Raw genomic sequence first — 13,590 nt, 5'->3', positions numbered from 1 at the left:
ACATGATTTGGAGTTGTGGTTAGAAACTCAAGTCTTTGAAACAATCTTTATTTCCCTTTATCAATCAGAAGAGAAAGCAAGCCACAGCTGTATCAAGTAATGGGCTGCATGCCCATATTTTACAGAGAAAAGATGCACTTCAGTTGTTAACCAGTGACCTTCACGTACCGTGGCCTGTTTATGCTTCATAACAATCAGTTTGTTAGCTGTGGTTTCATTATATTGACCACAGCCATGTGACTCCAACTGAACACTGCATTAAGGGACTTACCAAATAATTTCTTTCTGCTGTTTTCTGACTGTTAAGGTAGCTGGGTATATACATACACTTCCTACTTATCAAAATAAATGCACTTCCTGTGTCATGGAACATGTTTACTGTTTAAATTGACAATGTAAAAAATGTGACACAACTTCCTAATAAAAGAAAGAAAACCCCCCAAACCATCTGTAGTGCAGAATTTAGTGAAGGAGTGAACAATATGTGCAAACAAAATAATAGCCTTTTTTGTAAGTGTATAAAAAAGATCTAATTAAAAGCCGTTTAACATTAACAGATGTTATTTTTGCTTATTTATATTTCTAATAAAGTATTACCCTCTATCACCTTTCATAACAATCTAATACAGAACATAATGGCATTTCAATTCAATTCAATTCAAAAATACTTTATTAATCCCAAAGGGAAATTAAATGTTGTAGCTCATATTATGAAGGTTTCTTCAAAGAGCCATTGTAGATGCTGATGGCTGTGGGCAGGAAGGATCTCATTCAATTCAATTCAGTTTATTTATATAGCGCCAATTCACAACACATGTCGTCTCAAGGCACTTCACAACAGTCAGGTTCATACATTCCTATTAATCCTAACAATTGAACAGTGCAGTCGGAGTTAGCTTTTTATTCAAATTGGATAAAAAGTTTTTCTATCTAAGGAAACCCAGCAGATTGCAGCATTCCCTCCTCCTGGATGAGCATGTAGAGACAGTGGACAGTCACTGGCGTTGACTTTGCAGCAATCCCTCATAGAGAAGAGATCACACTTTCCGTAACAGACTTATAGAAGATATGCAGCATCTTGCTGCAAACACCAAAGGACCTAAGCTTCCTCAAGAAGTACAGTCTACTCTGTCCCTTCTTGTAGATGGCTTCACAGTTGCATCTCCACTCTAGTCTGTTGTCCAGGTGAACACCGAGGTATTTATACTCCTCCACCACCTCCACTTCTTCTACCATGATAGAAATAGTTTTTGACTTATTCCTGTTTCTCTTAAAATCTACAATCATCTCCTTTGTTTTAGTCACATTCAAAATGAGATGATTGTTTCCACACCATGCCACAAAGTGGTCCACCATCTTCCTGTACTCAGCTTCTTGTCCATCTCTGATCCACCCCATGACTGCAGAATCATCCGAGTATTTCTGCAGATGACAGGAGTCTGTCTTGTACTGGAGGTCTGAGGTGTACAGAGTGAAAAGGAATGGTGAGAGTACAGTCCCCTGTGGTGCTCCTGTGCTGCTGACTACCTGGTTAGACTCACAACCCTTCAGTCTCACAAACTGTGGTCTGTTTGTCAGGTAGTCTTTGATCCAGGAGATTGTTGAGGCCTCCACCTGAGTCTTCTGGAGTTTCTGACAAAGCAAATCAGGTTGGATTGTATTAAATGCACTGGAGAAATCAAAGAACATGATCCTCACAGTGCTGCTGGCTTTGTCCAGATGACAGTGGGTTTGTTGAAGCAGGTGTATGATGGCATCTTCAACTCCAACTCCACAGCAATAAGCAAACTGAAGGGGGTCCTCATGGTTTACTGTTTGCTTACTCAGGTGGGCCAACAGGAGTCTCTCTAGGACCTTCATGATGTGAGATGTCAGGGCAACAGGTCTATTATCAATGAGGACTGATGGGTGAGTTTTCTTTGGTACCGGAACAAGACAGGAGGTCTTCCACAACACCGGAACCTTCTTCTGGGCCAGGCTAAAGTTGAAGAGGTGCTGCAGAATCCCACAGAGCTGCTCTGCACAGGACTTCAGGACTCTAGGGCTGACATGATCTGGACCTGCAGTCTTATTCTGATTCAGTCTCTCCAGTTGTCTCTTCACCTGACTTCTTGAGACACACAGGTGGAAGGGGGAGGCAAAGAGAGCATCAGCATCTTCTGATATGGTTGAAGGCAAACATGTAGAAGCAGAATGGTCTAGGGCTGAGGTGGAAGATAAAACATTTGAGGTGTTACTGAACAGCTGTGGGTTCTGTGGGTCAAAGGAGGATGGAATGTCTGTTTGGCTGTGAGCAGGAGAGGAGGATGCTGAGCTTGTTTCTGAACTGAACCTATTGAAGAATGTGTTCAGTTTATTGGCTCTGTCCAGACCTTCATCGGTCCGATCATCCCTCTGCCTGAAGCCTGTGATCTTCTTCATCCCTGTCCACACATCTCTGATATTGTTTTGCTGGAGCTGCTCTCCAGCTTCTTCTTGTACACCTCCTTGCTGTCTCTTATTTTGACTTTAAGTTGCTTCTGTAAACTCCTCAATAATTCTCTGTCTCCCTCTCTGAAGGCTAGTTTTTCTTGTTAAGCAGGTCCTTCAGGTCACTGGTGATCCAAGGTTTGTTGTTGGGGAAGCATCTCACGGTTCTGGTGGGGATGATGTTATCCACACAGACGTTTATATAGTCGGTTACACACTCAGTTATGGCATTGATGTCCTCTCCATGTGGCTGGCACAGTGCGTCCCAGTCTGTAGCCTCAAAGCAACCTTGCAGAGCTTCTTCAGCTTCCTGTGACCATTTTCTCACAGTCCTCTTTATTACAGGTTGTCTCTGAACAAGGGGCTTATATTTCGAGCAGAGAAAAACAAGATTGTGATCTGATTTGCTAGAGGAGGTCTTGCTGTAGAGATTTGCATGTATAAATAAATGTCAGAACATCACATTAAGCCTAAAGAAAAAACAGTAGATGATTTAAATTCTGAACCTACAGCAGAACCTATTCATAGTAGATCATGCACTTGGTAAGAAAATAGTTATTTTAGTCCTTGCTTGACCTGGCCGTAGCAAAAATGACCTGTGAGTATCTCACAAAACAATATTTAGTGTATTACTGGTTATTGTTTTTCACTTTTTTCCCGATTCATGTTTTTATGGCACTTGGTCGTCCCATTCATTCTGAACAAAAAAACTTCCTTTAAGGGATGAGGCTACCATGGACCAAAGAGCATATAAACAATATTTCTGGAACTAGCTGCATTGCCATGAAATACAGAAAACAACTCAGTAATGGATGATTAACCGAAGTCTCAATCAACCAGTCCGTCTTTGAAAAGCAGCAGCTCTAAACCTATTGTTGATTGTAGCAGAACATCCAGAGGAACAGGTTAATGAGACAACCTAACCTGGACTGGGGGTGTTCCTTTGCTTCCTTCACTCGGTAAAGTCACATGATCGCTTCCTGTTCGCTGAAGAAGGAATAGTGTGCAGCAGAGCTCCTAAAGAACTTTTTTAGGAAGTAGGTGGATTTAAAATATGCAATCAGAACAGGATCCTGTACAGCAAATCTCTCGTCTGAGCCAACAAAGAAACAGATTGAAGGTAGTGTTGGGACTTTTGCGTTCAGCAAATTTGGATTGGTTAAATTAGTCTATGAATTGTTTTTTTTTGTTTTTTTTTATGTAACAATTGCAGTAAATGTTTGCTTGAGATACGTTTCGGAAAACAAATTTGATCGACTCTACGTTTGCGGTGTTGAAAAGATGCGAGCAAATCAGTTTAATAAAACGCGCAGATAAGCATTTTCAACAAGGACTTAATTATTGTAGTCTGTAGGTGACTGAAGGGTATCAGAGGACCCCCTTCTCTCCACTTTCATTCATCTTTTTCATAGACAGAAAAAAGACGAAGCATGAGCGTCCAGTTTACCTGGATCATACGTCAATGTCTCCGCCATATTGTGAGTGGCATTTCTATTTTAACACAAGTCGGGAATGGTAATTCAATTTCAAGGTTTGTAAGAAATTGTACATAACAATGTCACAGATTTGCTGAAGTTAAATCTCTACAGGGCAATGAAATCAATGCAGTGTAAGGCAATCCGTTTTCACATTTAATAGCTATGGCTGACTTTAAATCACAAATTCATCGTAGCCAAAAAGGACATATAACGAAAACTACATTCTTCCTATCCATAATCAACTTTTCAGATTTCTCCAACTTCGTTATTCCTAAAACAAAAATTTTTCCATTCATACATTGTCTTTTCAGATTGGAAGAATATCGTTTTGTATTTGAAATATTAATTTAAGAAGAATTAGTTTACAGAGAACTGGTATGGATATTTAGTTTAGCTATTAAACGTCGAAACGGCCTCCCAAACCTTTTTGATTTTTTTTATTTTTAGATGTATTAAACGTATTTTATTTATTTTTTTACAACTTATACTTATTAACAAATACAAAAGGCAATTACAGACTATTTTTTGTACAATTAATAAGGAAGTGTGGATATCTTTAAATTCCATTTTGACTAGTTAAGAGTGTCATTATAACCGGGAGGACTGATCTCTTGAATGAAAATCAGATTTCTTTTAATCAAATGATAAAATGTCCCAACTTTTTCTAGTGGAGTCAGGGTGCCTACGTCACGCCAACATGGCCGCCCGGAGCACGTAGCAGTCGCCCTATCAGCGGGGTAAACAACCAAATGAGTGCTGTTAGTTTATTGCTAAAGTGCAGTTTGGGCTTTGGAGGGACGGCTGATACCGCTGCAGTGACAGACTATTAAGTAGAAGCTGCAAAACGAGGCTAATCATCTGATCTTATCGCCTGTTGTTAGCCTGACAGCTGGTTCTGATTCTGACAGCGGACGATCATGTCTTACATAAAGGTGGACAGCAGCAGTGTTATCTTTTTAGTTTCGAGCCGTGTTTTTAATGCGTGAAATCCGTCCAGGAATTGTTTCAACTTGCTGCTGTCCACTTCGTGATGTGTCAATTAGCCCAAAAGGCGAAGGTTGACTAACTAACTAACTAACTAACCCCAGCTTTGTCCAGCAGCCTCAATGACTACACCCTGAAGCAGATGAGTAACCGCACGGGCAGCAGGAGGCAGAGAGCTGCGGAGGATGGAGAGCAGAGTCTCATTGGACCTCCATCCGGACGTGCCAGGGACAACCTCCTGGACCAAGACGTCTCTACCCCGTTTTTCGTCTACTTGTTGGCATTTTTTTCCGCCCTGGGAGGATTCCTCTTCGGGTATGACACGGGGGTGGTCTCTGGAGCGATGCTGCTCCTGAAGAAGGAGATGCACCTGAGCGCCCTGTGGCAGGAGCTGCTGGTGTCCAGCACCGTCGGAGCCGCGGCGCTCTCCGCCCTCAGTGGAGGCTTCCTGAATGGGTGGCTGGGGCGCAGGATTTGTATCCTGATCGCCAGTTTCATCTTTTGTGGCGGTGGGATTATTCTGAGTGTTGCCCAGAACAAAGGGGTCCTCCTTGTTGGCAGGATCACAGTGGGCTTGGGCATTGGTAAGTAAGTCCTCTTGGCATGGTTGATTTGTTCAAGCAGAGTGACTGTCAATATTATAACTAATAATAATAATTATAACAAATTCTCCTACCTGAGCCCTCTGATCTCCACAGCTCCTCCAGAGTTACCATGGGCCTGTTGGCTGCTTCTCCGATTAGTGCTCTCCTTGTCCACTCTGTCAGTTTAGGTCAGGGGTCTGCTATCTATGGCTAAATGTGATGAAGACCTAACTAATGTTTTTAAGTAGACATAATAACAAATGCTGGTTTTTCAGTTTTCTCATGGAATATTAAACAGCGAATTTCCACAAAACAAACAGTAAAAGAACATGTAATGTATTTTTTTTAGATCCATTTTTTTGACAATAGGCTGAAAATTGTGCTTTTACAGCATTTTCCACAAATATCAACATCTCTTAGAAGAAAATGTATCTGTCGTCTTTTTACCTCTTTATTTGAAAAGCTAAAAATAGAAATAAAATTGTTGCTTCTAAAAAATTGACAACAAATTCCCTGCAGTAGTGGTGAATTTATGAACTATTTATTTTACAAAAACTCTTCTTCCTAACAGGTCTCGCATCTATGACGGTTCCTGTGTACATCGCAGAAGTCTCCCCTCCACACCTGAGAGGCCAGCTGGTCACCATTAACTCCCTCTTCATCACTGGTGGCCAGTTCATTGCCAGTGTGGTGGATGGGGCTTTCAGCTACCTGAGTCAGGATGGCTGGAGGTACACGTTTGACACAGATTCTTGCCCTTTCTGTCTAGTGATTGTTCTTCACTGAGGTTTGCTGCTGCTCACTGTTGTTGTTTGTAACTAGTCTAGTTTCTGGAACCTGACTCTGTGACGTTATGCGGGCAGTAGGGAGATATTTTAATTGTCGAGATGAAGCAGTTGTCTCTTTCAGCATTCCTCTGCTTCACTTCTTCCCCAATCATAGGTACATGCTTGGCCTATCCGTCCTTCCAGCTGTGCTGCAGTTCTTTGGCTTCATCTTTCTGCCAGAGAGCCCCCGCTGGCTCCTGCAAAAAGGCCGGAATCAGGAGGCTCGTCAAGTCCTGGGCCGGGTCCGGGGGAACCAGAATATCGAGGAGGAGTATGACAGCATCAGAGCCAGCATCGAGGAGGAGGGGAAGGAAGCGGGATCAGGTCTGAGACCTGTTTGAGGATGGAGTTACATTCGGCAGAGTTTTATTTAAGGTCAAGTTGGAAACTCTGCTACCTTTTGATTCGTAGGAGGCGTTGTCATTTTGCGCATCCTCAGCTACGGCCCGACTCGCAGGGCGCTCATCGTTGGCTGTGGCCTCCAGATGTTTCAGCAGCTGTCTGGGATCAATACAGTCATGTATGCCTACTTGTCTTGTTACACCTGACACATTATTACCACACTGGAAAACCCTACTGTAACTATATCGAAACCTGTATTTCTTCTAAGATCATCACTGTGTTTGTTCGTATTAAGGTACTACAGCGCAACCATTCTGCAGATGGCAGGGGTGCGGGAAGTCAAGCAGGCGATCTGGCTGGCTGCAGCAACCTCAGCTACAAACTTTGTGTTCACCTTGGTAGGAGTGTGGCTTGTGGAGAAAGTAGGCCGCAGGAAACTGACGCTGGGCAGTCTTTTAGGTGCGGAACTTGGGAACTGCTGCTCGGATTATCTTATTTTACTCAAACAGCAGCTAAACTGCCTGAGCAGGACTTTTTACATTTCAGCAACTATGTGGATAATGTTTGTGTTCATTGTCTGAGCCTTATTTAGAGCTTTTTTTACTCTACCGCAGGTACTGGACTCAGTCTGACTTTGCTGGCAGTCGGGTTCCTGCTGTCGGCCCAAAACTCTCCTCCTGTTACCCTCCACCCTGTCGACTCTTACAATTCAACCTGCAGACTTTATGGGTAAAAAAAAGCAAACTCATTAAGGAGTCACTTCCCTTTATTTTCTTACAGAAACCAAGTGTTCAGACAGCGTGTCCTCTAGTGCTTGTTCTGTGCTTCATGCAGCCTTGGCTGTCCCTTAGAGAAGTAAATTCTTGCTTTTAATTTTGGTTTTTCCTTGCAAATTATTTTCAGCTATTTTATTGTTCTCTTTTGTAAGAAAGTAAATTGTACCCTATTAGTATTTTACACAATGTTTCAGTATATGTAGAGGAATTCATTTTTATAGAATATACAGGAAGTTGCTCTTCTGGGAGAGGATTTGAAAGTTGAGTTCATAACCCTTCCTGTCTGTACTTCTTGTTTGCACACGCATTTTATTTGAAATCCCCATTTGCATTTATAAGCAGCCTGACTTTGAAGAGACAAGCAAGGCAAGTCTCTAATATTGGTTCGTATTTATTCAGCACCTTCCATGTAAAGAGCAATGCATCAAAATTGTAAATGGACACAAATTGAATTGAAAATACAGGAGACACCCAACGTGCCTCTCATAAAGCAGGGTGGTACACAAGAACACATCGTGTAAATGCATATGTGTCATAAAAGTACTGATTCGATATTCAAGGCAAATACAGGATTATAAAATTATGGGCTGTAAAAAAATGTCATACTGCATGCAGGTTTAACAGGTTGTAAAACTACAAGCAACAGATGATATATAGTGGTGGAAAGAAGTATTTGATCCCCTGCTGATTTTTGAAGTTTGCTCACAAACTAAAGCCCAATCTCTAAATGGCTGCGTTGTTTTGATGAGAGAGACACCATGGATGGCCCATGTTCGATGTGTGTGTACACCCCCGATCTGCCCGTGGAAGATCCGTACTCCAGCAAGTCCAGACAGACATAATCTTAAGTACGTGATCTCGGACCTGGCCCAGAATATGAGCAGATCCTGCTCTGGTCCAGATTGATAAATTACAACATTTATGTGTGACAATTAATGTAGGTCACTGTTTCTGCCATATGCAAGCTTGCTGTGTGGCAGTGAAGTATTGCAATTTTGTCTTTGTTTTTTTTTGCAAGAAGTTGTTTGACTGTATAGGATTAAATACATCAGAAAATAAAGAAATGTGATTGACACTAAACAATGTAAGGTCCATTTAGTGATCAACACAAACTTCAGCTTAATGTTAGCAGCGGCAGTAGAGCAGGGCGCATTGATGCGGTTGAATTGCATGCCTCACATCAGGTTCCATCCAACAAAAACACCAGCATTGATCTCATTTTGTCTGAAACATCTTCCAATGTTGTTTCTCATAAAACCTTGAGGTGAGAAGTAAGCAGTCCTAATTATTCACCTGCATTTTTTAAGACCTTTTAAATTGCATTTCATCTAAAATATAGCGAGGGCTTTTTTTCCACAGCCATGTTTAGGTGGACAATGTTTGCTTCTGTCACAGGCGTACTGCTATGAAAACTGAGCCCTGGGTGGCCCCTTTTACACGTTCCTTTGTCTACAGGTCCTGTGAACTGTGCATGTTGGATCCAGACTGTGGATTTTGTTACCTTGAAAACGGCACCAGTGTGTTCGACTCTTCCTGCGTTCCTGTCAATCCAGGATCAACTGATAATGCAGCCTGGGGAAGGTCAGACCATCGTCTGCTGTGTTTGTTATAGGTAGATTAAAGTTTGTTAAAATCCTAAGCTGATTTGTTTTGTCCTTTATTTTGTCATCTAGATGTTCTAATAGGACAGAAGAATCTGGCAGCCCATATTGGGCTTACAACTACTGTCCTACATCGTACTCCTGGATGGTCCTTTTGGGTCTCATCCTCTACCTTGCTTCATTCGCTCCAGGTCAGAATTACTTCTTTTTATTCCACTCTTTGAACAAACCGCCAACAAGATGAATATTATGTAAAGATTAGTCATTTTTTTTAAAGTCACAAAACAGCAAGAATTAATTATAACATAAGGGAGATAGAAATCAAACCGAAATACATTCGTGAAATACCTAAAGCAAACAAATACAACAATGAATGAAAATGTATATCCTTATTACAGGTATGGGCACAATGCCCTGGACAGTAAACTCTGAGATCTACCCACTGTGGGCACGCAGCACCGGGAACGCCTGCTCCGCTGGTGTCAACTGGATCTTCAATGTCCTGGTGTCTTTGACATTTCTTCATGTTGCAGAGTATCTGACGTATTATGGTAAGACTTCTCGTCTGGAGGCTTACTTTTTGGTCTGCTGTAACACCTTTTTAACTTCATTTGAAAGTTGACCACACTCTACAGTGGTGTGTACAAGCTAATGCTGACCAAGCCCTTCATAAGGTTTTTTCCACTGCTGGCATCTGGTACATCTTTGCTTTCATTTTTGTATAACAATGTACTTCAAATGTCAAAGACATTTTTTTTTTCAGCCTCGACATTGTGAGCAGTCAGCAGAGGCTGTAAACTGAGAACTGGAGGCTGTAGTTACAGTAAAGCTAACCAATAAAACTGAACGGCCAGCAGTGACAAATGAGAACAGGGCTAGTTGTTTGGCTTTGGTTGTAGCTCATGAGTCTACGGTAGCTGCCTGTTTGATTCTCAGCCACCTTAACTGGACATTAGCATGCTAATGACTAGCATGTCATGCTCTCAACACAGCGTATTAGGATGCAGTGCTGAACAAATGACATTTTTTGTTGCTTTTGATAATAGCAAATATACACCGACACAAAGTCAGCTGAGTGAAGCTGACACCTCACCCACGTGAAAAATTCAGGCAAACAGGCTGGGCGGTTAGTGCTTCGTTTGTGCTGGTTTGTACCCGTTAAAATCATCGTTCGTGCTGCTATGATTTCTGAGATAATATTAGATTTAATTTCGGCTAATGACATTATTAGTAATTATAAAAGACATGAACATTCTGTTATAATGGTCGCAGACCATAGACATCATCAGTTCAGGTCAAGGCATGTGCAGCTTGGTGAAATCCATTGCCACAGAAGGTAGTGTTAATGTCTGGTGGTGCCCACAGACATAATCATTTCAGATGAAGTCATGTGATCATCTGAAATTACAAGTTGGAATATCTCAGAAACCATAACAGCACAATTGAAGCCTAACAAATGAGACCACTGGTTCATCTCATAGCAAGCTGGCTTAAAACAAAAGTTAAGAATATCTCAGAAATTATGGCAGGAAAAACAAAAATTTGAACGCCACAAACCAGCGCAAATGAAGCACTATAAAATCAGTCCACTCTGGTTTATTTTGGAACAAACTGGGGTATGGTGACCTCTGTATGACCTAAAAAATAATATTTAATATCTCAGAAACCATAGCAGCCCAAACAATCATTTTAACAGCACAAAAGAGCACAAACCGCTCAGTCTATTTTCCTGAATTTTTCATGTGGTTGGGGTGTCAGCTTCACTCAGCTCACATAGTCTGGTACTGAGTTATCAAGCTATATCACCCACGAACCCCCATTCACACTATTTTTTGTTTTTTTTAGCTCAACTGAGCAATCATGTCTCACTTGGAGATATACACTAAGGCCTCATAGGAGGTCCTGCCTTTTACATTGTATACTCAGTAGAAGAAGAGTCATCACCATCATCATCCACACCAGGAAAACAGCAGATCTTTTCTCACTTCATTTCTTTAAAACAAGCTTTGTTGTTTTTCTTCCTTTGCTCATGACCATACTCATTTTCTTTATCATCGGTGTGTTTGGCGCCACCCACTGACTGGCAGCATTATCGTCCCTGTTGGTGCGCACAGTTAACACGGTCACAATAATAAGACTAATAAAAAGGAAAAAAATATTGGACTTAAGATGAGCACTACTTTATTTATTTTAACACTGCCTGACATTTCTATTGGATATTTCCTCTGACCAGAAAAGCAGTCCATGTTCAGTTCCCAGTCTGTGTTTTACACAGGAAGGTCACTGATCGTGCACCACCACCACGGCAACAATCACCACCTTCTGTGTAAATAATGCCCAATACAAACAAATAGAAACAAGTGTTCCCATAAACTCCTAAGATGTTTTAAACACTGGAGTTGTTAGGCAATGAGTGGGTTAGTGGTAGAGAGGGGGCCAGATATACAGAGGCTCGATTCTCTGCCTGCCACTAATAACAGTTGGTTTAACTGTACAACAAACATGTTGAGGAATTTAAATACATTTCTTATATGCATAATTTTGTGATGAACTATGCTCTCACAAATACATTGTTTCAATTATTGTTTTCAAAAATAAATTGACCAAAAACTCTTGCATTATTTCCTGTCTCTTAGGTGCGTTCTTCATGTACGCGGGCCTGGTGGTGTTGGGTCTCCTTTTCGTATTCTGCTGCCTCCCAGAGACAAAGGGTTTACAACTGGAGGACATTGAGAACCTGTTCACCAGGCAGCTCTGCTCCTGCGGAGACTTGCCGGGAGACGACAGTCGCCATGTCCACTACATCCGGGTAAAAGGCAGCAACTACCTCCATTCTGACAATGAGACCTCAGACGTAGAGTAGACCGGGCAGATTTTTTGTTTTCTCTTTCCGCTCTCTTTCAATTCTGCTTTCTTTTCTATTTGAAGACTGCTCCTGTGGCAAGGAAGGATAATCATGTTGCCTTCTAACTGTGATTAGAAAACACTGGTGGACTATAACTATTCTGCCTTGCTTTAGTGATTAATATGTCAGTGATTTTTGTTCCATCTGAAACAAGCCTCTTCAGTCCTAATGTCGACATAGACCGATTGTGTCTCAGAAAACATTTTAGGACACAACCAACGACATGACAACGACAATCATCTAAAGCGACCAAACCTTCAGTTCCTCCTTAGCCGTTCTGGAGACTCTGATTTACAGCTGCGGCGAGGAGCTCTGCATGATCCTCCTTTCTTGGGATAGCCTGGGAGAGTTCAAACATGGGACACCAGCAAGAATGTGTTTGTGCACTTTTCTCCTAAAATCCATGAAGATTCTCAATGATTTTCACCACATTTCAGCAAAACACATTCTTGTTAAATTCACTAACATGGGTTTATTCTCTTAATCTGCACTGGTGGGAAAGAAAACAACCAACTTTAGTTTGCTGTTGTCCTCGCAGTGACTATGTAAGCCAAATGGTTTTTTATAAATCCAAATTCCTTTTTTTAATTATGTTTTAGAAAGTGTACGTTTTCCCACATTATTTGTTTTTGTTTTTTTAGCAATCTTCAGATTTCAGCCCGGCATACTATGGAGCAGTGGAGTCAGACTGTGCCATAGCCTATATCACTATAAGTACAGCCTCAAGGTGAAGTGCTTAAAGCCTTGCCACTGTTCTGTAAAGATGCCAGATATCATATGTTAACGTACTATCATATGTTCTTGTTCTTGCAGCTCAGATAATCGTGGCCAAGTATCCCTGAACAACTTAAAAACAGAAGTAATTTTTACAGAAAGTCTATTTTAATCACTGGTCCATTTCGATGTGTGCCCGTTTGACTCCATGGTACTGTGGGCATGTTCAGATTTGACAGGATTTCTTACTAAAATCATTCTTATGATGTTGAGATGTTTTTTATGCAGTACAGTCCTTGAAGTGTTTGCATATTGCACAAAACTTAGGAACACATTTGTATCAGTGTGTTTTATGGTGAAAGCTATTTTCTTGTCTTGTAATGTCGTATAGGTCGTCAGAGGAACCGTGAAAGCATTCCTCCATATGCTTTGCAGTGTAAAAATCCTAAGTTCAAAAATAAACAGTTAATTATGTTCTGCCAACATATATTGACTGCTGCCTTTGTCTACTCGTGTCATAATTCTGTCTGAAGTAGGAATTGACACAAAAGTACAAACATTTGTGTTCGGGAGATGATTATTTTTCTTTGTTTTAACAATGTTTTTGCCTGTAAATCGTGTACACCTTTGAAAAGCTTGTTTATTTTCCCTTGAATGGTGCCACATTTGTAAGGAAGATGCATTTGTGGGTTGAGCGACAAGAGTTGAATATGTGGGTTGCAACCATTTGAAACTTGCCAAATCCTCCTGATAAATGCCAAACAGCTTACTGACTCAGGGTAGCTTACAGATGAGGTTCTACAACCAGTAGCTATCCCATATCCCCATTCTTAGGGACCGAACTCTAAACGTCTGGATGTAAACGCCCACACAAAGAGCGGTTTATCAAAAACCACCTTCAGAAATTGGG

At 41.2% G+C, this 13,590-nt stretch overlaps 1 protein-coding gene across 8 annotated transcripts; it reads left to right on the top strand.

The window, feature by feature from the left end:
- Nucleotides 1-3,363: 3,363 nt before the first annotated feature.
- Nucleotides 3,364-13,167, top strand: LOC124860354 (proton myo-inositol cotransporter-like). 8 transcript variants are annotated; one of them, XR_007036330.1, is made up of 13 exons: nucleotides 3,364-3,428; nucleotides 5,049-5,515; nucleotides 6,087-6,246; nucleotides 6,458-6,666; nucleotides 6,754-6,862; nucleotides 6,980-7,143; nucleotides 7,299-7,413; nucleotides 8,916-9,041; nucleotides 9,134-9,252; nucleotides 9,460-9,612; nucleotides 11,698-12,511; nucleotides 12,608-12,693; nucleotides 12,780-12,828. XR_007036330.1 is itself a non-coding variant. In XM_047353621.1 (13 exons), the coding sequence occupies exons 1-13, from the start codon at nucleotides 3,379-3,381 to the stop codon at nucleotides 12,850-12,852; spliced, it is 2,004 nt and encodes a 667-aa protein (XP_047209577.1). In that variant the 5' UTR covers nucleotides 3,364-3,378; the 3' UTR covers nucleotides 12,853-13,167. The 8 variants fall into 8 exon arrangements, 5 of the variants coding, with proteins under 5 accessions (XP_047209577.1, XP_047209611.1, XP_047209594.1 ...); XM_047353621.1 differs by having other exon boundaries at nucleotides 11,698-11,870; nucleotides 12,780-13,167; XM_047353638.1 differs by lacking the exon at nucleotides 3,364-3,428 and adding an exon at nucleotides 3,437-3,589 and having other exon boundaries at nucleotides 11,698-11,870; nucleotides 12,780-13,167.
- The last annotated feature ends 423 nt before the right edge of the window (nucleotides 13,168-13,590 follow it).

The sequence above is a fragment of the Girardinichthys multiradiatus genome, chromosome 2, assembly GCF_021462225.1.
Source record: "Girardinichthys multiradiatus isolate DD_20200921_A chromosome 2, DD_fGirMul_XY1, whole genome shotgun sequence".
Lineage (NCBI taxonomy): Eukaryota > Metazoa > Chordata > Actinopteri > Cyprinodontiformes > Goodeidae > Girardinichthys > Girardinichthys multiradiatus.
This window is presented reverse-complemented; position numbering and strand designations above follow the sequence as displayed.